General features: G+C 50.4%; 1 protein-coding gene across 2 annotated transcripts; it reads right to left on the bottom strand.

Annotated features, from left to right (window-relative positions):
* ZBTB7B (zinc finger and BTB domain containing 7B) lies at window positions 1-26,474 on the bottom strand. 2 transcript variants are annotated; one of them, XM_081340809.1, is made up of 3 exons: window positions 26,357-26,474; window positions 1,182-2,178; window positions 1-663 (listed from the first exon to the last, which is right to left on the bottom strand). In XM_081340809.1, exons 2-3 carry the CDS (start codon window positions 2,168-2,170, stop codon window positions 204-206), a joined length of 1,449 nt encoding a protein of 482 aa, XP_081196935.1. In that variant the 5' UTR covers window positions 2,171-2,178; window positions 26,357-26,474; the 3' UTR covers window positions 1-203. The 2 variants fall into 2 exon arrangements, with proteins under 2 accessions (XP_081196935.1, XP_081196934.1); XM_081340808.1 differs by lacking the exon at window positions 26,357-26,474 and adding an exon at window positions 19,674-19,786.
* Between the last annotated feature and the right edge of the window lie 100 nt (window positions 26,475-26,574).

Raw genomic sequence — 26,574 nt, 5'->3', positions numbered from 1 at the left:
ACCCCCCCTCCCCCAATCCACTTGACCCCACTCTCCTTGGCTTTATAGGCTGCTTAAGGCACGGAATTGGAGAGTGGGGAAGTGGGTCCTAGTGCATTTTGTCTCCGCGACAATGTCCGGGAATAGCATATCATCTCGCCACTGACGGTCTGGCTGAGCGGATGAAAAGAAATAGTGCACAAACGAGTTCTGCAGTGAGGAAGTTATGCCGTTTGGACAGCTGCCGGGGGCCCCTCCTTCTGCGGCCCCTCTTCAGCTCCTTCTTCCTCTTCCTCCTCTTCCTCCTTGGGGGCAGGCGACCTCACGGCTGCCCCAGCAGGCCAGTAGTTGTGTAGTTCCTCCCTGCGCCCGTTGGCCAAGCCAAGTTGAGCGGTGGACAAGGCGATGCCGGTGGGTACCAGGGAGTCGGCCTCCGGATCGGGACCTCTGCGCCGGCGCCTGGTACGGACTTCCAGACAGTTCTGGCCTTTCAGGTGACGCTGGAGGTGGTCGTCCTTGGCGAAGGCTTTGTGGCAAAGGCAGCACTCGTAGGGACGGGCGCCCGTGTGCAAATGGAGGTGGTTTTTCAGATCGTAGCTGTGGAGGAAGCGAGCGGTGCAGTGGGGACAGGAATAGGGACGCTCGCCAGTGTGTTTGCGCATGTGGATCTTGAGTTTGTCGTTCCTGGGGAAGGAAGAGATGGGGGTTTAAATTCAGGGGGCTTTCACACTTAAAGTCTTTAGGATGATGGAAAGGAAGCCAAGAAGATGGAGTGAGCAAGAGGGAATTAATTTTTGAGATGCAGTTACAGGGAGACCTCGAGTTATGACCACAATTGAGCCTAAACTTTCTGTTGCTAAGTGAAACATTTGTTAAGTCAGTCTTTCCCTATTTCATAACCTTTCTTGTCTCCCTCTCCTTCCTTTCTCCTTTCCTCCCTCTTTTCTTCCTCCCACCCTTTTTCTCTCTCTCCTTCCTTCATCCTTTCGTTCCCTTCCCCTTCATTCTTCCCTCCCTTCCTCTATCTCCTTCCTCCTTCCTTTCCCTTCCTTTCCTTTCCTCTCTCCATCCCTCCCTCCTTCCTGCCCAAATTATACACTCTTGGTCTGTCTGAAACCAATACTTGATACCCAGCCTCTCAATATTGGAATTAATTTGGGGATTTGGGGAAACGTTAGCTCTGAGGCAAGGTCAACCCTTACCGGGTAAAACGGACGCCGCACACCTCACAGGCGAACGGCTTCTCCCCGGTGTGGGTCCGCATGTGGCGAGGTAGCTTCCCTGCCCCATGGATGATCTTGTGACAGACCGGACACTCCTGAGGCATCTGGGAGCGCCGTTTGCGTACCAACTTGTCTGGGGGGTCGAGACCGACGGACAGACCTTCCTGGTTTAATCGATGCATGTAGGAAAGAATCTCCTGGTCCGTGGGCTCGTCATCCGAACCCAGGTCTTCTAGAGAGAGGCCGGGAACGTACGGGAAGGGGAAGGTACGAGAGGGGGGCATGACCTCTTCCTCCTCCTCGCGGGGGTGGCCCAACGCTGGGGCAGGTGAGGCCTGGCTGGGCGGACTGGGGCGCTCCTGAGTCTCTGTCGATGCCGGAGACAAGGAAGGAGAAATCTCTGTGGTGTGGTTGTTTAGTCGCGAGCCTTTGGCTTGCAGGAACTTGCGCGTTTTCTTACTACGGCGGGGAGCTGGGCAGGCGGGGGGCTCGGCCAGGTCGCCTTCCATGTTGGGCAGCGTGCCGAAAGCTTCCAGGTATCGCCGGGCACGCTCCCGAGCGGCGTCATCCGGCACGGGAGCCTCCAAGCCATTTCCCTGCAGGATCTCCATGCAAGCCGCGATGACGCACGGGATCTCCAGGATGCGTGCGGCGCGCAACACCTCGCAAAGGCTGCCCGTGCTGATGGTCAGGGTGGCGGTGTAAGCGAAGTCCAGCAGGGCCCCCAAGGCGTCTGCACCCACAAAATCAAGCTCGCACACTGCCATGCAGGGGCCGGCGAAAAGCCTTTGGAAGTAGCGGCTGCAGGCGGCCAACACGGCCCGGTGACTCTGGTACTCGGAGCCCTGGGCTCGGAGAGTGACGTCGCACAGCATCCCTCGGCGACGCTGCTCGTTCAGACGACCCAGGAGTTCGCTGCTGTGCTCCGGAAAAGGTATGCCAATCAGGTCATCTTCAGGGCTACCCATTGCCTCACCTGCAAGGGGGGAAAAGAGTCAGCGATATCAGTGGGGCGGTTCAGAGCGGACAAGTTGCTGGACTAGGAATAACAGAAGAAGAGAGCTGCAAGGGGCCTTGGAGGTCTTCTAGTCCAACCCCCAGCTCAGGCAGGAAACCCTAGACCATTTCAGACATGTCTGTCCAATCTCTCCTTAAAAACTTCCAGTGATAAAAAAGGAAGGAAGGAAGGAAGGAAGGTAGGAGAAAAGAATAGCAGAATAACAGAGCTTTAAGGGACCTTGGAGGTCTTCTAGTCCAACCCCTGCTCAGGCAGGAAACCCTGCACCATTTCGTAGCTGAACCACAGATATTTGGGCTCTATTCTGCTTGTGTGTCAAGGACTTTGTATACTTTCAGACGGGCAAGATTCTGTCGATGTAGCTTTACTCAATGAAATAGGATTCGTTTCTGTTCTCTGGCTGGGCTGACAGTGAACGAGGACATGTTCCCAGTCCCGCCGTCAACAAGAGGAAGGCAAGCAACGGAGGATGTGCTTACGGAGGGAGTCTGCATCTCCACGCAGGAGGAAGAGGTTGCACTGGAGGTTACACGGCGCAGATCAAGTCGTTCGATAACCACCTGAAGAAGAGATTTCCTAGGAAAGATAAATGTGGTCCCGCCTGACACCGGGCGTCTCTGGCGGAGGCAAGCAGCTTTGAACCTTCGCTGGGTGAAGGAGGCAGAGACGTAGGAGGCTCGTTGTGACACACCAGATGTAGTCCCCCCTCTTCCTCTCGAATTGGCTGGGGAAGATGTGAGGGGGAGTCCTCGGCAGGATCCCCTTTGCCCAGATGTACGGGATCTGACCTACTAGGCTGAGCATCGATAGGAGAACAATCAGGGGGGATGGTGCCATTCAGGAGAGCCAAAACGGGGTTGCTCAGCATGATTTAAGATGGGTGGACTTCTACTCCCAGAATCCCCCAGCCAGCCTGCTTTAAGAGGGGTGGACTTCAATTCCCATTCAACTCACAGCTGACCATGAAAATCCTATTAAAATAGCTGCAGACCATTAAATGTGTATCCTATCGGAATTAGCATTGGCTCACTGCTTAGGCCAAGATTCAGCTGGATCCCCCAGCAGATTCTGCACAGGTGAAACCTGTGTTGAGAATCCACTTTGTTTCCTCCCTTGCTCCCTTCCTTCCTTCCTTCCTTCCTTTCCTTCCCTCCCTCCATCTCGAGGTCTTCCAAAGCCGTAAAGCTGGCATTTCGCCCTCCTTCACTCTCCAATCGTTCCAGATCTGAACTCTTTATTACATTATAAAACAGATAACAAATAGGAAAAGGCCGGTGCAGAGAGAGAGAAAGCCCAGCCACCGCCATTGATCGATCCCGCACGCCCCCTCTCGCCCTTTGCCCATGCTCAGAGGCGCTGTTTGCACCGCAAGCAAACCCTTCTGGCTTGGGGAAAAGATGGACTTTTCCCCCCAGGCTGGCTGCCTCACCTTCTTCCTCTCCCTTGCCCCAGATCGTTCAGGTGTCCTGGGCAAGGATGCAGAGAGAGAGGTGGGGCAGACGGGAAGTTCTGGGGGGCAGACGGGAAGGAAGGCAGGGAGGGAGGGAGGGAGGGAGGGAGGAGGAGAAACTCGTGGCATGCCCCTTCTCGCCCGGGGGAGTGAGTCGGTCTGGGCTGTGGCCACTCCCTGGCAACTTGGGTGCCCGCCAGGAGGGCTGTTTGCCTTTGCCAGGGCAGGGGGAAGAAGGGGGCGGGTGGGTAGGTGGGGGCAGGAATGGGCTTTGACAGGGCTGCCTCTCCCCTCTCTGCCAAGCAGGCTCGACCGGCTGGGCAAGGGGTGGGCAGGCTGGGTTGAAAAACTGCCGGGCGTGGTGGGGAAGCGAGGGCATTCTGACCGAAGGTTTAGGTGTGGCGCCTAGCCGGGTTAACACCCCCAGCTATGCCAGCTCAGCCCGCAGCCCTTGCTGGGCACGGAACCAAAGGGGAAACTTCCCCCCCCCCATCCCTGCCCCACAAGTCTTCTCAGACTTTGAGACTAGCTGCATGGCAGCCCGGAGAATGTGTCCCACTCTTTTCCCACCGTTGGCGCCCGCCCTGGAAGCCTGGGGCATTGCGTGCCCGTCCTTGGCTTCCCCTGAGTTTAATCCCGTGAGATTGTGGGCTCTCTTTTTGCACAAGGCGTTCCGTTCGGAACCCGACGCAGACCGCAAGCTGGCACGAACTCACGCACGAACTCACGCCGGGCTCAGCCCAGGGTGCAAATAAAATAAGATGGAAATGCCAGGTTGAACCGCCTTTGCTGTAAGGGTGGGTTTGTCCGCTGCCGCCCACCCCCTCCCCTCCCCTCCATCTCCCCAGGTCCCACAGCTTCTCCCTGTGGAATGGCTGCCTGGTTTTGGTTAGGTTGGGCTCGGCCTTTGGAATTCCTGCCTGGAGTTTTGCAAAGGAAAAGAGGCATCAATCAAAGGTCCTTTTGGAGTGTGTCAAGGGAGTGGGGCTTTGCCTACCAGGAACTAAAAATCCTGACCCAATTCTCGCCCAAGCTTAGCAACAAAAATGGGCAAAAGGGGACGAGCCATGAGGCACCTCCAAACATGTTTTGGGGTGTCCAAAAAAAGAACTGTCCACGAAATCAAAGTTGGTTCCATTCTTTCCCTCCCCCCAAAAAAAGTCTTTTCCTGGTGAATATCTGCCTGTTGGCAAAAGAGCAGCAGGCCAGGCCTTAATTTTGCAATAAATCCATATCTGGCTTGAATTGTTTCCGGGAATTGCATGGAATCTGGCATCGGTTTCAGCCTCCTGAAACAAACCAGCATTGTTAAAGCACAGGTAGATCTTGACTTACAATAGTTTGTTTAGGGACCGTTTGGAAAAAAAAGGGGAGGGACTTGTGACCGTTTTTCACACTTATGACCGTTGCAGCATCCCCATGGTCATGTGATCAAAATTCGGAACCTGGGAAACTGGCACGTACTTACGATGGTTGCAGTGTCCGAGGGTCACGTGATCCCCTTTTGCGACCACCCATGGGGAAGCCAGATTTGCTTAATGACTGGGTCACTAACTTAACAACTGTGGCAATAAAGGCCGTAAAAATGGGGCAAAATTCATTCAACGGCCGTCTCACTTAGCAACAGAAATTTTGGGCTGTATTGTGGTCGTAAGGCGAGGACTAGCGCTGGTTTTCAAAAAAAAACAAAACTTCTGCAAGGCTGTTGGGAAGGCTGAGTGCTCAGGGTGGCAGAGACACAGATTGTTAGTCCTCACAACTGTTCATTTAGTGACCAGATTTATAACAGCAATGCAAAAAAAGATGATTTACAACAGGTCCTCGCAGTTACAACCGTCATAGCATCCCTGTGGTCCACGTGATCAGAAATCGAGCACTTGGCAACTGGCGTGGACATACGACAGTTGCAGCGCCCTGGGGTCCCGTGATCCCCGCTTGCCCCCTCCCCAGCCGGCTTCCAATGGGCAAATTCCGTAGGGAAAGCTGGATTCGTTTAGCAATCCTCGTCAGAGGATTATTAAACTGCGGCGATTTGCTTAACAACCAGGGCACAAAAGGTCGTAAAACAGGGTGCATCTCACTGAACAACTTCACTACTTTTCAGTTTGGTTTTTTTTAAGGCTAAAAAACCCCCATGTGCCATTTCTTGCTGGCAAGGTGAAAACACTCTGCACGTGCCCAGGGGAAACTCTAGTCCTGTTTGTGATATCGGAATCAAGAGATTTGGGGAAAGAATCTGATCTACGGTTTCAAATGGGAACGATGGTGTCTTTTTTTTCTCTCCTGCAATTCGGCCGAAATAAACCCATACGAACACGAAACCTACATCGGATCAAAGTTGGCTTCCATTCCTGCGCCTGTCTCAAAATCCCTCTTGATCCACGGCAGGAAAAAAAATATCCAGGAATCGAAAAAGTTTGAAAAAGGGGAAGAAGAACTTCCGTGCAAAGGAAGAGTGAAATATTTTAGGGCTAAAAAGAAAAATAACCAACCAACCAACCAACCAGCGTTTTTTCTGAATATCTTTCAGGTAGCTGAACCCCAAACTGGGTTTAGTTTAATCGCCAGGCTAAACCACCTTGACGAAAACAGCCAAGGAGGAATCTTAGATTGAATGGAGGGTAGCAAAGAGGAAATCTCAAAAGGCAGCTCTACCAATTTCCAAAACAGATTTATTTCCCTCCCACTTGTCCTTTCAGCCTGGGTTCGAGCATCTTTTCCTGTTTTCTGCAAAAGTTTTCAAGATGGCAACAAACAGGCTGCAAAAAGGGCCGCCAAGAATTGTGGGTGTGCTACTCCGTGTGTGTGTGTGTGTGTGTGTGTGTGTCTCACACCCTGACCGAAGACCCCAATATGGCCAGCATCCAATCAAGAATGGCTGGAAGGTGACCAGTTCAGAAGCAACTCTTAAAAGCTTGCTAAGCAGGTGGCCTCCTCAATGAGGTCTAGTGGCATGCCTCGCCGACGGCCAATCAAATCTAGGAAAGACGTCGGCGTGAAACGGGAGCTCGCTCACAACCGAGACCAGCGTGTCCTGGTGGGAAGATGCAAAGCCTTGGTTCTCCAGAGCATGCGCCGATGGCTTTCCCCCCCCCCTCTCCCTCTCTCCCTAAAATCCAGCCCCTGGGAGCCACAGAGGGTGTGGGGGAGAGATTTGAAATTTAAAAAGGGTGGGTGGAAAGACGGATGCGGGGATGGGAGGTGGGGTTTTTTTTTCCACCCGGGGGAGATGCTGTGAGATGATAAGGCCCCAAAAAAAAATAATCTGAAAAAGGGGAGCCGAGAAACGCGACATGAGACATTTACAGGAAATCTAAATAAATGGGGACTTTCTACATTCTGATTTGTCACCCAGAGTCGCACCTCTGAAATTTCCCCTGCTTTCCTCCCATTGAGGGTCCCTTCTGAGTCTCTCGGGGCATCGGAAGCACAGCGCTGCATCATGGTTTGGGGAGTCCCTGAAGGAAACCTCCAAAGCCAGCCTTTCCAGGGGCCTCTTCTGCAAATGAGGGAGGGAGTCGCACCAGGGTCTCTATCGCCCCCAACCCTGTGGCCATCTTCGGACCCACACCTGAAGCCCGACAGGTTTACCCCTCCTAAAAGATTTAAGAGGAAAGAAAACCTATTTCTAAGGAAGGCAGTTGGCCATAAAGCCATTTTTGGGTGGCCGGGAGTTCAAGAGATCCACTTGGGGAGAAGAGGGGAACCCTTAGCCAGAGAAAGACAATTTTGCAACTTTTGCTGGAATCGGTTGAGCTGCAGGCGGCTGGGCCTGTTCCCCAAGCTTCTAGTCCTCAAGAGACCTCCAGACCCTATAACCCAGCACGTAGGTTTTGCAAACTGGGCGTTTTGGGGTGTCTCTGCAAACGCAGGAAGAGCCGAACGTTTTGTTCCAGCACAAATTTGGCACGGAGGATTGACGCAGAGGCCCCGCCAAGTTAATTAGGGGGGGGGGGGACAAAAATTTCCTGGGAAACTGAATTGAGCCTCCAGCCACCAGCAGAGCTGGCGTGGCGAGGCTACCTCGTTACCAAACCTTGGAGGTGAATTCTTCAGATTTGGTTTTCTACTTCTAAACCCCTGCAAAGGAACTCGTCGTATTAGCCTACCTCGCCCGGCTGGAGGAAAGGAGATAAATGCCTATCCAGAACCTGTGGATTGCAACAAAGATTGTTGCAAAGATTATGCAACGTTTTACAAAGGTTTTGCAAGGTTTTGCAAAACCCCATCCCAGGCTGAATCCCGAAGACCTGGCGTATCACCACTTTCCCCTCTTCGGATCTCAACCTAACCATTTGAATTTTGAATTTTGGGCCGACGTTGCAAGTTGCAACCGTGCGGATGGGGGCGAAGGCAGGAACTCACAGCTTTGTGCTCCGCTGTGCTAGCACAATGCCATCCATGTCTCTCAGGAAGTGTGATGCGTTCTCACTAGTTTTTTGCGTCTTCGGCCCGACATTCTGCCAGATCTCATGAAGGACGGTCGTTTTACCACCTTGCCCACCTAACTCGACTTAAGAAGCCTAAAGATTGGATTTCTCTAGGTTTGGAAGTTGTAAACGAGACACGGAAACGTTCTTATAATTTCTGGAATTGGATGAGATGGGTTCCTTTTTAGGCAGAAGTGCGGGGGGGGGGGAGAAGGAGAAATTGACTTATATCTTTTTATCACACGCTATTCCTGATCAAAATGATTTTGCCTCTTTTGATCAACGCACTTTTCAAGAAAAGTTAGATGGAGAGATTGTGATTGTGCATTAATCAGGGATTTTAACGATGCAGCGATTTGTGGGCGAGGGGCAGTTTGATGTAAGGGTTAAGGCATCAAGCTAGAAACCAAAAGACTTGAGTTCTAATCCCATTTTAGGCACAAAACCAGCGTGGGCCAGTCCTAAGAATGGCAAATCTGAAAAAACCTTGCCAAGGAAACTGTAAAGCTGTCTCCAGGAATCAAGACACGATTTAACAGAAGGAAACAAAAACTGCTGACCCTAGCCAGAGTTGCTAAATTCACAGCCTCAAATCAGGGCTTAGAGATGGCGATGGCAGCTTTCGAAAGCACACACAACAGAACCATAAGCCCAAACCAGGATTCGAAGTTACTATTCCCCAGGAAATGAAACGCTGGTGTTCAAGGTCAAAAACTGGATAGAAATTAAGTCAATTTCACTTGGCAAATAGGTCAATTTCACCTTGTAAATACGTCGATTTCACCTGGCAAAGACATTATTTTCACTCTGCAGATGCGTCAATTTCACATTGGAGATTTTTTTTAACAAACAACAAAGATGTTTCTTCCTCCTGCACCGGCGTGCATGCCTATGTGAATCTCTCTTTGCACACGGCAAGATTCTTTTGGAACACAATATTAACGCCTTCTAAACCAAATTGGTATTTCTCCTGCCCTACTGTCAATTCCAATACTCCTTTGAATGTAAAAGTTGGTATTCGGGAAAGGAGATGGATTGAGTTCAAAGATTTTGCCCCTCCGCAAATCCTTACAGTTGGATGCCCAATGAAAACAAGGGGAGTTCTTGCTGGGAATGCTACCCATCTGGCATCAAAGTGGGGCACAGGGCACCGAGAGAAAGAGAGAGAGATGGTATCACCTGGGCATTAGCGTGCCAAACTGGAACGGGGTGTGCTTCTCCTTCACCGCCCAATAATCCCTCTGTTGCAAGGCCCCTGGGGGGAAAAGGGGGCACCACAGTGCCAGGCAAGACGTGGTTGGGAAAACAGCATGCCCAAACCGGTTTAGGAGAACATGCAGTTTTTCCTTGGGGTAAGAAGGACCCTCAGAAAAAGAAAAGAAAAATATTTTTTGGGAAAGAGACAAAGGTCTGGTAGAAATTGCACAGCTATTCTGGCTGAGATTTGCCAGTTTGATTGGAGGTGGGGTGGGTGGGGAGCAGGAGGAGAAGAAATCTTGCAAAATTAATTTCCGAACTCACTGGGGTGGGAAGATGCCAACCCATGGGAGCAGAAAGCCCATTTTTGAGTCATGCAGCTAGTCCTCGGCGTCTTACGATGGCCAAGATTTTTTTCCCCCACCCCAAACTTTTCGGATCTGTGGAAATTTTTGAGCTTGTCGATCAGAAGGTCGGCAGTTTGGCGGGTCGAATCCCGAGCGCCGTGTAACAGAGCGCCTGTTACTCGTCCCAGCTTCTGCCAACCTAGCAGTTCGAAAGCACGTAAAAATGCAAGTAGAAAAATAGGGACCGCTACGGTGGGAAGGTAACAGCGTTCCGTGTGCCTTTGGCGTCTAGTCATGCCGGCCACATGACCACGGAGACGTCCTCGGACAAGCGCTGGCTCTTCGGCTCTGAAACTGAGATGAGCACCGGCCCCTAGAGTTGGAAACAACTAGCACGCATGTGCAGGGGAACCTTTACCTTTTACCTTATAACACAAGGTGTTATTACCTTATCACAAGGTGGGTTGGGGGAGTCTTTTTAGCTTCCAAATGATAAAAGGTAAAGGTAAAGGTTCCCCCGCACATGCGTGCTAGTCGTTTCCGACTCTAGGGGCCGGTGCTCATCTCCGTTTCAAAGCCGAAGAGCCGGCGCTTGTCCGAGGACGTCTCCGTGGCCATGTGGCCGGCACGACTAGACGCCAAAGGCGCACGGAACGCTGTTACCTTCCCACTGTAGTGGTCCCTATTTTTCTACTTGCATTTTTACGTGCTTTCGAACTGCTAGGTTGGCAGAAGCTGGGACGAGTAACAGGCGCTCACTCTGCTACGCGGCACTCGGGATTCGACCCACCAAACTGCCGACCTTCTGATCGACAAGCTCAGCATCCTAACCCACTGAGCCACCGCGTCCCTTTCCAAATGATAGAGATGCTTTTTTCTTGTGGGGGTGGGGGGAAAAACCTTGCTCCCATGTCAATCTCCAGAGCTGGTTGCTGAGGTTTTATCTGGGCAAGATTAAGGGTGGGGAGAAATTAGGGCATTTGGACGCTGGAGCAAAACAACCAATGGCGGGCACCCACACATTAGCCTGGCAAGTTTCCTCTCTAACTGCCAACTGAGTCAGCCTTGCTAGATGCTAGCTTGTTTTTCAATCATCCTACGAGGGTTTTTCACGGTAAAGGCCAGAGTTGCCAGCTTCAACTCTGTTTCAGCCAAAAGATATTTCACCCCTCTGTCAAGTACTCTTTTAAATAATGGGGGGGCTTATTTATCCAATTGGAAACGAGGTCCGGTTGAAGTGGGTTTTAACTCTCTCCACTCATCCCCGTTTCAGTGAGAAACCCCCCCCCAAAAAAGCCCATCCAGTTGGGATGAAGGGGGAGTTTAAAACATCAACATTTAGCGGAAAGAAAGAAAGAAAGAAAGAAAGAAAGAAAGAAAGAAAGAAAGAAAGAAAGAAAGAAAGAAAGAAAGAAAGAAAGAAAGAAAGAAAGAAAGAAAGAAAGAAAGAAAGAAAGAAAAAAAATCAGGAACTTGCTTTTGTACTGCCACTAAACTGTCTAAATATCAACTGCTCCATGAAAGAACAGAAATTCAGAAGGCCTTGGCTGTGATTTTTGCAGTCACTGAATTTTTCAGGGCAGGCGTCAAAAAATATACACGATTTCTGTCTTCACAAGAATGATGTTGAGAGCCATCGCACCAGGCAGCCATTAAAAATAAAAAGTAAAGTGACTTTTTTTCCTTCAATCATATCTGATTTTCGGAGACTGTCTAGAGTCTAGGCAAACTTCAATTTTCTTGGCTAGTTTTTTTTTCCTCCCCCAGAAACGGTTTGCTATTGCTTCCTTCCCAGGGCTGAGAGAAAGGGACTGGCACACAATTATCAGCTTTATGCCTACAGCAGGATTAGAATTCAGGATCTCCCGCTTTCTACCCTGAAACCTTTGCCAATGAGAGACTAGAGGGCTACAATTTCCACAGCAGCAACTCTTCCAGAGAGGCAAACGATTACCGTCTCGTACAGATAGTCCTCGCCTTACAACAATTCGTTTAGTGACCGAAGTTACAGCAGCAGTGAAAAGCAAGACTCAGGACCGTTTTTCACACTTAAACTACTGCAACCTCCCCGCCCATCACGCGATCAAAGTTCAGAGGCTTGTCAACTGACTTGTACTTATGAAGGCTGCAGCATCCCGGGGTCACGTGATCCCCTTTTGTGACATTTTGAGAAGCAAAGTCAAGGGGGGAAGCCAGATTTGCTTAGCAACCGCGTTGCTCACTTAACAGACGCATGGTTCGCTTAATGACCGCGGAATGAAAGGTCGTAAAAATGAGGCTGAATTCACTTCACAGCAGTCTCGTTTAGGCTCCATCGTGGTCACAAACATATGTTCTCTTCCTGCGGCTTTTGACGGCTGCAGTCTGGAGGACTCTCCCACGGATTGCATACAGGCCAATTGAGAGATTACAACGCCCAGCAGCCCCAGCCAGTCGGCCCTCTAATGCTATCATCTTCGGTTTACCAAGAGTGGCTCAACAGCCTCTCTCAAGTCGCTTTGAAGCCCCAGGAAAAATACATTTGCACATCTCGACTTTTAAGGAGAGCAGAAGTGGACCTTAGAAAAATGAGGTTAACTGTTTTGAAACTCCCTCTAAGTCTGTCTCTCTCAACCGTGGCCCTTTTAAGAAGAGTGGACTTCAACTCCCAGAATTCCTCTTAAAAGGGCCAAGGTTGAGAAACCCTGTTTTAAGCTTTGATCTCTTTCATCAATTATCATTACCCTCTCAAAAATTGCTTTCCTAGTCATCAGAAGCATAAAACTAAGTTTGGTTTTGCAAAGTTCCCGATTCTCTTCGACACTCGGAATGCTTGCTAGCACTGCGTGGCGTTCCCTCCTGGTTGCGTTCAGACAACCCTGTTAACCTGGTTAGTAAAGGCACCCATTGCTTCTGGTCGAAAGCTACAGAGCCCAGAATAAGCACAGGCCATCCCAGAAAACCAACTTCCGGCAGAAGGCTGTACCACCGATTAACTCAGCAGACAACACGCACAGGCTGTTCTGCAAACAAACCAGGTTGAATGAACCGAGGTTAATAAATTATACCACCCAGGCTAGGTCTTGACCTGGTCTTATGAAACATGCTGGGTCAAGCTAAGCTTTAAGTTAATCATTTGAGTTTGTTTGTTTGTTTTTCATACAGGATGAAAAATAAATAACTGAAGATTACGCCTTTCAGATTCAGCGTTATTCTGGATTTTACCCTCTGCCCCTTTTGAAAGAAAGCAAGAAAATGCTAAAACGAAAAAAAGAAGCAATGAAGCGGAAACAATTATGATTAAAAGAAAAAATGATGCCACAATCGATTCTCTGACGTTTGAAAGGGGGGAAAAACAACACATACCGACCTTCGAATGCTTTCCTTCCTAAAACGCTGAGGACTAGAAGGATGGTGGACGTTTTAAAACTCAAATCTTGAAAAACCAGGCCTTGCCGGCCTTTGGTTTGAATTTCACTGGGCCGACCTGCAACCTCTAAAAAAAAATCACATTTTTTTCCTTTCCCTTTCCTCTCGTGCTGCGCCAAGATCATGCGAGATCGCTGTCGGCAGATCCCTAAGACTTGATCTCCCAGAAGGGAAGACACCCCCCTCTCCTTCTGAATCCCCACTCCCCCCAACCCAATTCAAACCCCTCCTGACAAATCGCTTGGAAGGCCAAATTCTGCAGGATGGATTCCAAGTCAACCTCGAGAATTGGCTATTGCAAAAAAAAAAAGGAAAAAAAGGGGTGGGTGGGGTTTGAACAGAAAAGGAAAACAAAATAGTTGGGGGGGGGGGGAGAAGAGAAAAAATTACGCACGGGGGTCCTAGAACGGGGCAGCACCCCGAATGAAGCCATGTTGGTTTTCTGTCGGCCATCTCAGCGTCGTGCCAAGCGGGCACGCATCTTGGGCATTTGCTGTTGCCTGACTTTAATCCTAAATCTTGGGGTGGGGGGATTCTCTCCAACACTGCTCCCCCTCCTCAAAAATCTTGCCAGGGTGACACCCCCCCCTTCACTCACCCCTCGCCACGGCTGTTCCTCCACCCAGCGTCTCGGCAGGAACCCAAACCAATGTGAGGACACCTATGTGCTGTGGCACAGCAACACCCCGGCTTTCTTACCACCTCAAAAGCGGGCAACGCCCACACCCCCGGGTATGCAGCACCGTTCCCACGACCCCGCCCCTCTGCCCTCCCCCCTTTTAACCCTTTCGCCCTCCCCAGGCAGAACAAAAACCCTCCTCCTCCCCCCAATGCCACCGGTAAAAGCCCCTCACCGTGGGCACAAGGGGATGTTGGTGGGCAACTTGGAAAAAGTAGCTTACAAATCTATCCTGTTAAACGCCCTTTTTGACCCATTTCAACACACCCGGTTTGACCTTGAGGCACGCTGGCATAGGATAGAAAATAGAATATAGAATAGAATATAGAATATAGAGAAGAGTAGAACAGAAAATAGAATAGAATAGAACAGAGAATAGAATAGAACGCAGAATAGAGAACAGAAAATAGAATAGAATAGAACAGAGAATAGAATAGAACGCAGAATAGAATAGAATAGAATAGAATAGAATAGAATAGAATAGAATAGAATAGAATAGAATAGATGAAGACTAGACTAGACTAAATTAGAATAGAATAGAATAGAACAGAACAGAACAGAACAGAATAAGAATAGAATAGAATAGAATAGAATAAATGAAGACTAGACTAGACTAGACTAAATTAGAATGGAATAGAATAGAGCTGGAAGGGACCTTGGAGGTCATCTAGTCCAACCCCCTGCTCAGACAGGAGACCCTCTACCATTTCAGACAAATTGGCTGTCCAGTCTCTTCTTAAAAACCTCCAGTGTTAAAGCACCCACAACTTCTGGAGGCAAGCTGTCCCACTGGTTAATTGCTCTAACTGTCCTCTTCTAACTGGTCTACCTTGCAGGGATGTGGGAAAGGCTACTGTAAGGTCCCTGCTCCCACCTAGCTTGCTTCTCAAAAGGACCGGCCTCTGCGTTTCCCGTAAAGCTACAAGCAGTCCTCGACTTGGCGACCGCAATTTTCATCGCTAAGTGAGGCAGGTATGAAGGCAGCCGTGTCCGATTTCAACACGGTTATTAAGCATGATTTGAACTGGGGATCTCAAAATGAGATTAAAAGGCTGGGGGAAAGAGGGAAGGAAGGGAGGGAGGGAGGGATAAATAGGGAAGGAAGGGAGGGAGGGAAGGAGGGATAAATAGGGAAGGAAAGAAGGAAGGAGAAAAGAAAGAAAGCAAGAAAGAAAGAAGGAAGGAAGGAAAGGGGAAGGCAGAGAAAGAGAGGAAAGGAAAGAAGATTTCCCCCCTTTTTTCATTTCTCCTTTTTCTCTCTCTCTCTCTCTCTCTCCCTTTGTTTCAAGCTCCTGAAAAGTTCGAGTTCAAAAGGGATATTTCAAAAAGAGCTCGGCTTTCCCAGAATTCTCAGCCCCCGCTGGGCCTGCTGCATTCTGGGAGCTGAAGTCATCGCCAGCCCTTTTGCCGCAGCGGCAGCGGCATCAAAGGGGAGCTGTGCGCCCGGGGAGATCTCCCTGGGATCAACAGGGACTGGCAGCATGAGGAAAGCAAAGGAAAACCGGCTGGCGAAATTCCTTTGCCGCACGGCCCATTTCTCCCAAGCCAGATCCTGGCATTTGTCAGGGCAGGGCGGAGAGCGGCTTGCCACAGCCTGCCCGGCGAAGCAGCCCGACTCGAGTGGCTGGCTAAAAATGCCAGCTTGACTCACTTTCTCGAGTGGCCCAACCAGAACGGGCATCCTGGCAATTTGGCTTTGAAAGCTGGAAAGGGGGAAAAAAATTAAAAATTAAAAACGGGATTGCAGGCGGTCCTCGAGTTACAAACACAATGGAGGCCAAAGTTTCCTTTGCTAAGCGAGACGGATGCTCTGTTTTGCCCTGTTTTAGGACCTTCCTTGGCCCAGTCATCATCATCATCATCATCGTGATGGTAGTAAAATGGGGGCAAAGCTTGCTTAACAGCCATCTTGCTTAGTGACAGAAATGTCAGATTCAGTTGCTCACGTTTGTTCTGCTTTCAGCGGAAAATGAAAAAAAAAAAGAAACTTAAAGAAAGAAAGAAAAAAGATTACGGGTCTATCAGCTGCGCGTAGGAGAGAGTGGAAGGGAAAACGGCAGAACGAGAAAGCAGAAAAATGAAAGAGGGAAACGGAGCCAAACTTCGCTAGAAAACGGCGGGTGGAAGAAAGAGGAACTGAGGAACGGGGGGGGGGGCGGTTTCCGGAGGACAGTGATTGTGTCACTTTCCCACCCCTTTCACAGCAAGAGGAGCGCCTGTTGTCAACAACAACACAACTGGCTGAAAACAGAGGCACAACATTTCCTAGACCTAGACATGCCACCCTCACAAATTTGCAAACGCGTTTCCCCCCCCCCTTTTCTCTCCCATCCAGTTTTCTTTAAACTGAGTTCGAATCTCGCCCGGCTCCCAAAAATCTCCAAAAGTTATGGATGGACGGACGGACAAATAGATGGGCAGACAGACTGAGGGAAGGGAAGGGGAGGTGGAAGGCAGGAAAGAAATGGACAGGGGTGGGGTGGATACATGGATGGATGGATGGATGGATGGATAGAGATAGGTAGGTAGGTAGGCAGGCAGAGAGGCAGAAGGAAGAAGGGAGGGAGGAAGGGAAGGAAAGAGGGAAAGAAAGGAAGGAAACAAGAAAGAAAGAAAAAAGAAAGAAAACAAATAAAGGAAGAAAGAAACACAGAGAGAGAGAGGGAGAGAGAGAGAGAAGGAAGGAAGGAAGGAAGGAAGGAAGGGGGAATTAGAGGGGAAGGAAGGAAAGAAAGAAAGAAAGAAAGAAAGAAAGAAAGAAAGAAAGAAAGAAAGAAAGAAAGAAAGAAAAGGGAATTAGAGGGGAAGGAAGGGAGAGAGGAAGGAAGGAAGGAAGGAAGGAAGGAAGGAAGGAAGGAAGGAAGGAAGGAAGGAAGGAAGGAAAAAGAGGGCAAGAGAAGCATCAGTTCTCTGTCCTTTCAACCCAATGCACTTCCCCCCCCAACTGTCCCTCCCCCCCCTCCCGAAGCTTCCCAGCAGGCACTGCTTCCTGGCATCCAGGTGCCCCGGCCGAGTGATAAGGTGGGCGAGCCGGGCACGAAGGAGAACAAGACTTGGCAGGGCGTGGAGGGTTGGGATCAGGGACTCTGGGGCTGCAACAGAATGGGGGGGAGTGCGTGAGGGGGGGTGGTGGAGAAGGCCAGTGACTCAGCCTGGGTGGGGGCATCTCCTGCAGGCACTTTCTGTTGCAAACCAAAGCTATTATTATCCTCGGCTTTTGCAAACTCTCAGCCCGAGAGAGAGAGAGAGAGAGAGAGAGAGAGAGAGAGAGAGAGAGAGAGAGAGAGAGAGAGAGAGAGAGAGAGAGAGAGAGAGAACAGGACTCAGTGGCCAGGAAGCAAGAGTTAGCTAGAGCATGCGCAGAGTTCTGGAAACCCCAGAGGGAGACCTAGGGGGAATGTTTAGGGCTCCAGGTTGAAGACCCCCCCACACACACACCAATTCATACCCCTCCCCCATCCCCAGAAGGGGGCTCTCACCCCCACACCAACTTCTGGGGAAATCCCCACTTCCTGCCTGAAACAGTGACTAAGCCGAGATGGTCCCTCTGTTTACCGCCCATCACGCTCCCCATGTCACAGGGTTCCCTTCTGACCTCGTTGTAGAAACGTTCGAGAAATAAACTCCTGGACCTGATAATCAGCGCTGTAGGCAGATCGATTCAGTGAGCCAAGCTGCATCCAGGATCAGATTGGGGGGGGGGGAAACAAACCACCAAACCAGGAAGCTGCTGGCAAAGGAGTGGGTTTCCTGGCCTGGTTATCCCAATTTGAAGGGCGGGGGGGGGAGGGCTTAGAGACCCAGCTAGATTTGCAGACTAGAAAGAGGAAGTTAGGCAGGTATTGTGGTGGACCACAGCTGCCATCATCCTTGGCCGAGCTGGTTTGCAATCAGCAAAACTTCCCACAATTTTAAGAGGCAGGAATGTTTTCCACATGCACATGTTTCTGTCTTCCTCTGCCAGCGTTTTATAACCTGGGGCACCTTTAAGAGGCTGGACTTCAACTCCCAGAATTCCCGGTCGAGAACGCATTCCTTTCGATGTGTATCCCCCCATGGTATCCCTGCTTGCTCTCTTATAATCCCTTTCTCTGCCATCCCTTTCTCTGCAATCTCTCCATTCTAGAGAGCAGGAGGAAACAAACAAACAAAAAAAAACAACGACCACGGCTGGCTGGAGAATTCTGGGAGTTGAAGTCTTACAGTGCCCAACATCGACAAACACAGCCTATACACCATGCCTAAAGAGGCGAGAAAATCCGCAGACTAAATTAGTGGCTCAGAAAGCTTGCACATCATTCCTGCAGTTTGGCACACTCCTGCCTGGTTTTACCCAGAAGGCCAGGCTGAACTTTTTATCCCCTGGGTCTTCGGCTAAAGGCTGCCAAGGGTTGGCGAGGGGGATGAGAGACAGAGAAAGAGAGAGAGAGAGAGAGAGAGAAAGAAATGGATAGAAAATTATCCAGGGTGGGACCTCATCCCTCAGGGCAGCTGGGTGGGGTCGGTCGGCTGAGTGGGCGTGAATTGGGAGCAACAACACAACAGGTTGTGCTGTGTAAGAGGGGAGTGTTTGTGCGCAAGCGTTAAGACACCAGAGAGAGGCTTGATGGCCTTCCAATCCAGGTCTCCCCAAAGGTGTTGGCTTCCAGCTCCCATCGTCCCCAGCTAAGATGTTGCCAAAGGGTCCTTTAGCTGCACATCCTTATTCTCTTTTTTTTTGGGGGGGCACCAATAGCCTAGATTAGATGGATGGATGGATAGATATAGATTGAAGCTAGATAGGATAGAATAGATAGATAGATAGATAGATAGATAGATAGATAGATAGATAGATAGATAGATAGATAGATAGATAGATAGATAGATAGATAGATAGATAGAAAAATAGATAAATAAACACAGATAGATAAACATACAGATAGATAGATAGATAGATAGATAGATAGATAGATAGATAGATAGATAGATAGATAGATAGACAGACAATAGATAGATAGAGAGAGAGAGAGAGAGAGAGACAGACAGACAGACGGCATCAAACCAAGCTCTGGAATGACATGATCAAACCATAAACTTGATTGTTTCTGAGCATGCACAGAGTTCTTTTCTTGAATAGGGTCGGGATGAAAGGGCAGAAGGGAAACAGTGCTAATAAAACTGAACACACACACACACACACCCCCACACACACACCAATTCACTTTTAAAGCACGCAGGCTGCCAACGAGTTTCTTTTCAAAATATCTAAAACATCTCTCAGCAAGTCTGCATCTCAATTTTATTTTTATTTCCCCCCCGCTTTTCTTTTTCCCTTTTCTAATGTTTTTAGTCTCTTTTGAAAAATCTAGAAATCCTCCTGCAAGCCCCCGTTGTAATATTGCTCCCTCGGCAGGGGGTCTCTCAAAGAAAAGACACCCCCCTCCCCGTGTACAACACCCGGAAAAATCCTGCATTGAAATCCTGAGCTTTAAATTGTGTATAATTTAATCTTTTTAGGGATTTTGCTAGCCCAGCGTGGCACCTTCAGTAGGGAGGGAGGTTTGTGAGCGGCAGAGTGAGAAAAAGAAAGGAAAAAAAAATGACATTTTTTTTCCCAGGCTGAAAAGCAACAGAGAAGTAACTTCTGTACTGAAACTCCAACTGAAGTTTTTTTTTCCCCCCTGGAAAAAAAAATCCTATATTTTTTTGGCTTAAAGATCTTAGTTCTGCATACCAACCAACCAGGAAAAACTCTGCGCCCTCTTGGCTAATTTCCTCGCTCCGTCCCCTGGGCCCCGAATTCGAATTCACGTCCTTAAAGGAAGCAGGAAGGGAAAGCTGGTTTTGGCAAGGCGGCTTCTGACGTTCAGAGCTGAATAAAGCATCTTTAAAGTCCGGGGAAGCTCGTGGGTTGTTGGGGGGGAACTTTTGCCGCCCTCTAATAAGGGTGCCCCAGTGCTTACCCCATCCGGAGCCCATGGGGCTGGCGGAGAGAGTCTCCGTAAGAGAGTCGGCGGCCAGAGGGCCCCGGCAGCCCCGCCTGGCCTGCTTCTCTTTCCGACGCGTCACTGCTTTCTCTCTTCCCCTTCCCCAGAGGGGAACTCGGCTGCGTCGGGGAAGTTGCCTTTGCTGGGACCACCCCTTTCCTCTGGGGGGTGGGTGGCCGCTTGCCCTGGGTCCCCTCCCTGCATGGGAAAAGGGGGAAGGAAGGAAGGAAGGAAGGAAGGAAGGAAGGAAGGAAGGAAGGAAGGAAGGAAGGAAGGAAGGAAGGAAGGAAGGAAGGAAGGAAGGAAAAGAAAATGAGAAAGGAGGAAGGAAGGATTAGAGGGGAAGGAAGGAAGGAAGAAGGAAGAGAGAGTTAGAGGGGAAGGGGACAGGAAGGAAGGAAGGAAGGAAGGAAGGAAGGAAGGAAGGGTGAGAAAGGAGGGAGGAGGGAGGATTACAGGGAAGGGGACAGGAAGGAAGAAAGGAAGAAGGGAGAAGAGGGAGGAAAAAGGAAGGGAGGTGAAGGGGAGGAAGGAAGGAAAGAAGGAAGGAAGGAGTGAATGGCTCCCTTCTCAATGCTAAAACAGCTGCCAGGCTCCTACCCCTGGCACCCAGGGCTGGGCCTAAACGGGCATGAACTCTGCTTCCCGCTCTGCTGAAGCAACTCCCCCCCTCCCCCGGGAATGGTGGGGCCAGGCCTCGGCCCTTCCCCTCCCCAGCCTCCCCCTTCCGTGCCCAGCATCTCCCCCAGCCCAGCGTTCACCTTCTTCCTTCTTGGCACTGCCAGCCGGCTGGCACCGTGCCCGGCTGTGCGCCTGGCCTCCCCGGAGGTTTGGCCTTCTGGTCAAAGGAGGCTCCGGTTTCAAGGCAGGAGGGGGGGGAAGGGCCCGTGGGGGGGTTGCCATGGAGCGCCCGCCTGCTCTCCCCGGCCCCCCCAGCCGGGAGGGGGGCCTTGCTGGCAAAGCGCTGGGTGGGGCCAAAGGATAATTTCATGGCGGTTTCATCAGCCACCCCCCCAGGAGGCATCGCTGCCTCCCAGCAGGCAGGGCAATTGTGTGACGGGGGGGGGCTGTGCCGGCTGGCTGGCGGTGAGGCTGGCAAGCAGAATTGGGGGGGGCTTTTGAACCTCTCCCACCTCTCCATTTTGGGGGGGTGCACAAATCCTGGCTCCTTTCCGTGTCTTGCTAATAAAAAAAAATACCAAATTGACAATCTGAGACCCTTTCCTGGATAAATGGGTGGTGGGCTTCCAGCCTGGCCTCCCAACCCATGGATGCCACCTGGGAACCCCTCAGCCGAAGGACCCTTCGGGGATGGTGAGGCCAGCCAGTCCAGCTGAGCCCTTCAGCCTGTTCTGTATCAGCGAAAGGAGCCTGGGTTGGCCTATCCAGAACAAGCACCTTGGGTGGAAGGACTGGGCGGGTGGGGGACAGATAGATAGATAGATAGATAGATAGATAGATAGATAGATAGATAGATAGATAGATAGATAGATAGATAGATAGATAGATAGATAGATAGACAGACAGACAAATAGATAAGTAGACAGATATATAGAAGAGAGAGAGAGAAAGAGAGAGAGAAGATAGATGATAGAGATAGAAGATAGATAGAGAGATAGAAATAGATATATATATAGAAGATGATAGATAGATAGATAGATAGATAGATAGATAGATAGATAGATAGATAGATAGATAGATAGATAGATAGATAGATAGGCAGGCAGGCAGGCAGACAGGCAGACAGGCAGACAGGCAGACAGGCAGACAGGTAGACAGATATATAGAAGATAGATAGATAGATAGATAGATAGATAGATAGATAGATAGATAGATAGATAGATAGATACAGACAGGCAGACAGGTAGACAGATATATAGAAGATAGATAGATAGAGAGATAGATAGAGAGATAGAGAGATAGAGAGACAGATAGATATATAGAAGAGAGAGAGAGAGAGAGAGAGAGAGAGAGATCGGTGAATGGATAGAAGATAGCTAGATGATAGTCTTATTCATAAAGTCTGTTCATTTTCCCAAGAGAACTTCCTTTACGCACATTATATATTGTCACAGCTTCACAAAAACACTGTATATAGATTTGTGTGCTATTTCCCATATTTGGGTTTGGTTGGTTTCCCCCCCCCCCCATAGACCACTGAGAGCTAAAGAACTCTCTACACAGATGTTCTCAGATGACAACTGACGCCCACTGCCCCTTCCCCACTTGTCCCTTCTCCCCTGCAAAACCCCTCCCCTCCCCTCGGGGACCTTTTTAAGTACCTGAAGTCTGGGGCGGCAGGGGGGGGCAGGGGATAAAATAAAATAATAATAATAATAATAACAAAACCTGAAGCTGAAGCTTGTCTGGCACAGCAGGAATTCCAATGTCAATTTGAATTTAAAAATAAAAAGGCAACTTCCAGACGAGGATGGAGGGGGAGAGAGACACACCGAGGATATCCCCGGTCTTGGGTTCAAATGGGTGCAGCACACGCCTCCCGCTTTGCCTTGAATGATAAGCCGGCAGCTTGCAAGCTATGCACAGCGGGGGGGGGTGTTGCACGCATGCACAAACGTGTAAGCAGAAACAGCCGCCTTCAGCACTCTCTAGCTCCTTGCAAGCCACCCCCTCCTTTCATTCGAACCCCCCCCTTTCTGAATTGCACATCAGGGACACCTGGGGACAATCAGCAGGTGCCATCTTAGCGACACGCCGCACTCACCTTTGCGCTACCCGGCTGGGAACAGAGAAGCCAGGTGTGCCAATGCGAGGCTCCTGGCCTTCCCCTTGTAGTCTGTGCAGGAGGGGAGGGCAGGGGAGACCTGGGGGGGGCAGTGTCAGCCAGCCTTGGACGCCCCTGTGCGTGCTCGGATGGGGCGCCACCAGGGGATTTTTCAGGGCTGTGGGTTAGAGCGGGGAGTGCGGGGAGGGAACCAGCCCTGTGAACCGCCCTGAGTCCCACCAAGGAGAAGGGCGGTATATAAATCAAATAAACTATAAACTATAAACTATAAACAGACAAACATATCAAGGAGGACCCAGGTTGTTGGGGGCAACAGGCTGACTCTGTAACCCGCTTAAAGAGGGCTGCAAAGCCCTGGGAAGCGGTATATAAGTCTACGGGCGATTGCTGTTTGTTAAGGGAGCTTGGCCCCACTTTGCGACCTGGCTTGCCACCGTCGTTAAGCGAGTCGCTTCAGTTTTTTAGGCTCTCGAGCGAATCTGGAATTTCCCCCTAGAATGACTCTGCTTGCCAAAAGGGGATCACGTGACCCCCGAGGACGCCGCGACCGTCATAAATGTGAGTGAGTTGTTTGGATCCCGTGACCGTGGGGGAGGCTGCAGCGGTCGTTAAGTGTGAAAAATGGAGCACGTAAGTCACTTTTTTTCACTGCCGTTGTGAGTCGGAATGGGTCACTACAAACTGCAAACGAAGTTTTATTGCTTCTCTCTCTCTCTTTTTTCTCTCTCTCCTTGCTCTCCTCCCTAGACTGTAAAACGATTTGACACTTCTTCCTGTGCACCATAATAGAATAACAGAGTTGGAAGGGACCTTGGAGGTCTTCTAGACCAACCCCGCTGCTCAAGCAGGAGACGCTGTACAATTCTGGACAAATGGCTATCCAGTCTCTTCTTAAAAACCTCCAGTGATGGAGAAGGAAGGAAGGAAGGAAGGAAGGAAGGAAGGAAGGAAGGAAGGAAGGAAGGAAGGAAGGAAGGAAGGAAGGAAGGAAGGTAGGAAGGAAGGACAACAATAGCAGAATAACAGCATCACAGCATCACAAAGTTGGAAGGGACCCCAGAGGTCCTCAAGTCCGACCCCCCCTACTCAAGGAGGAGACCCCTAACCCATTTCAGACACACGGGCTGTCCAGCCTCTTCTTAAAAACCGCCCGGGTTGCAGAAAAGAAAAAGCAAATCGCCGATCGAAAGCAATTAGCGGCTTGCCAAAGATTTCCCGAAACGGCCCAGCCAGTTTGGCGGTGAAGATGACCTCACGGAAACACACCCCTGCAAAGGAGGGCAGGGTAATCAGCGGGGCTGGGTGTGCCCCACGGGCCAGAGTCCAATCGAAAGCTTTGCCCGAGGAAAGTCACAAATCCTAGGGTCAGAAATCTGCCCAACGCGGGGAAGATTGAAAAGTAGGCCTCCCCAGCTTTGCCCTTCCAAAGGGCGCATCCAGCTTTCCCCCCAACCCCCGGAGTTATAGGTTAAAATAACAGCAACAACAACAATAATAATAATAAAATTACGCCTGCCGAATTAGAAGCCATTTCGTCTCTGCTTCTAAGAAGCGGATAAGGAGGGTGGCAAGGAGAAGAAGGGAAAAAAAAATCAGGTGCCCATTGGTACCCAGACATGATTCTTGTCGTGGGCACCCCCTTAGGAGTGCCCACCAGTGTTGAAAAGCCACAAAATTATCACAGCAGGACGATAACGCCCGCCAGACTCAGCGGGACGGTGAAAAAAAAAAAAGACAGATCTGGGGAGTTTTAGCTCTGCAACATGCTACCCCCCATTTTGTAACATTTTATTCTTATTCTTATTCTTAGGGATCATCGCACGGTCAGCCAGATGTTCAGACTGGATTTGACATTTTTGTTTACCTATCAAGTCCTTCTCAAGGACCTGTGATAGACAGATGTGGATGATGATGATTATATTTTATTTTTGCAAGAGGGTATCACCCAACGTGGCATCCTCTGGATTGCCAAGGGGGGGGGTGAGTTAGTGAAGGTAACCAGGTTTGGTGAGAAAGGACAGGGTTTAATAAACCAGGAAAGAGAGTATCAAGGCCAACTGGGTTACAACTTACAAGAGTTCGTTTAGTGACTCTTTGAAATGACAAAGGGGACTTAGGACTGTTTTTCAAAGTTACAACCGTTGTGGCCACGTCACATGATCAAAATTCAGATGCTGGTCAACTGACTCATACTTACAATGGTTGCATCGTCCCAAGGTCCCCTTTTACGACCTCCTGACCAACACAATCCAGGGGGGTAAAGCCACTTAAGGACCAGTGGAGGAATTTAACAACCACAGGGCAAGGTTGTCAAACGGGACCAAACTCACTTAAAAAAACGCCTCGGTTAGCCACAGAAATTGGGGGTCATAAACTGAGGACTTGTCAGTCCTTGCTATAGGTAAACAGCCATGTCTGAATGATGTGACACTCAGCATGGAGGTCAACCTGGCACGTCAGGGGGGTGTGGGGTGTCTCCCTAACCCAGCCAACATCACCCTGAACAGCTCAGGACGAACAGATAAAATGAATTTTTTCTTGACATTGCCAGGTTTCTAATTTGCGGGACGGGGCGGGCCGAATCGAAGGGAGGATAGTTGCTGACCCCGGTTAGCTTCTCACAATGACTCTGCTCCGGGTAGAAAAAAAAAAAAGAGGATGGGAAGTTGCTTAAAGCTTTTTTTTCCCCCTCTATGAATGCCATCTCCAGGTGGGTGGGAATACAAAAAGAGGGAAGGGATGGGCAAGATTTGAAGCCTTTATCTCCAGTCTGGTGGAGTTGGGCTAAGCGTTGTCAGAAAGCCTGCCGGGTGGGCGAACCCGGGTTTGGAATCCCGTGTGAATGGAGCCAGAGGAGAGGAGCAGCTTTCTGACCCACTCAAGGGTGGCGAGACGGCCTTATCTACCTCCCCGTTCTGGAGACAATGTCAAACATGTTTTTTTCTGCTCCTCTGCCTTTGTTAAAAAGATATAACTGGGGGAAAAATAATAATAATTATACCGACTCTTTCTCTGGTTTCACACAAAGCAGAGCCACAGCTCTAGGGCTTGGGATGAGCCCCACCGGGAGAAATTCCATTTTGGATTTGCCTGTATCGAATACATTCAGAAGACTGCTTTCGCCGAAGAACAGAGTTGGGAGGGACCTTGGAGGTCTTCTAGTCCAGCCCTTTGCTGGACTAGACCCAATTCTTTAACTGACCACGGCTTGGGACGCTTGAGCCACAGATTGACCCTACTGGCTTGGCCTGCCAAGGTCTGTTGACTGGAGGGGGGGGGGTGTTGAGCTTGTGGGGAGAATGAGGACCCCCAAAAGGGAGATAAAATATATGGGAAATTTAGCTGGTTTTGTATCGATTTGTTTTTCCCCTCCCCCGGCTAGATTCTAGGTTTGCTCCCTGTTTTTTGGGGGGGAAGGGGGAGGAAGCGGGGGGGGGCAGGCTGGGTGAGGAAGAGGAAGGAGGAAGCTAATGGGAAGTGGGGAGAGAAGGGAAGGGGGATGAAGGGATATTTGGGAGGGGGGGGGAGAGAAAAGACAGAAGAGGGAGGAATGGACAGGCCCCCCCACCCCCCGGAGCCCCCACCCCTCCAGGCAAAAATCCGCTCAGACGACCAGGGAGATAAGAGTCAAAAGCCAGATGCAGAGACACCTCCCCCCTTCCCCCAAATATCAAGAGAGACGAGTCGGGGAAGGGGCCAGGCGGAGCTGCCTGCCTTCCAGATGCGCCGGATCACCTCCCCCATCATCCGCAGCCGAAGGGAGAGGAGCGGAGCGGCTCCGGGTTGGGGGGAAGACGGCGGCGGCGGCGCTGAAGGGAAAGGGTCGGGGCGGAAGAGCGGAGACCCCCGCCCCCGCCAGCCCAAAATTGGGAGAAGGGCGACCCCCTCCCCAAAGGGGTGGGGAGACACTCACCCCCGCCTCGGCGGATGCTGCTAGGTCGGCTGGCGGTGACGGTCGGTTCAAGCGGGTCGGGGGTCGAGAGAGAGGGTCGCGCTCCTTGCTGGCAGCGCTGGCCGGGCTCTTTGGCGGAGTGTCGGGCGCGATGCCTCCTCCTCCTCCTCCTCCTCCTCTCCCCTCCCACCTCTCGCTCTTCCCCCTCCCGCTCACCTGTCCTCCTTGGCCACGCCCCC

Source organism: Vipera berus (assembly GCF_964194415.1).
Source record: "Vipera berus genome assembly, chromosome: 16".
NCBI lineage: Eukaryota > Metazoa > Chordata > Lepidosauria > Squamata > Viperidae > Vipera > Vipera berus.
The sequence above is the reverse complement of the archived record's forward strand: the minus strand, read 5'-3'. Positions and strand labels throughout refer to the sequence as shown.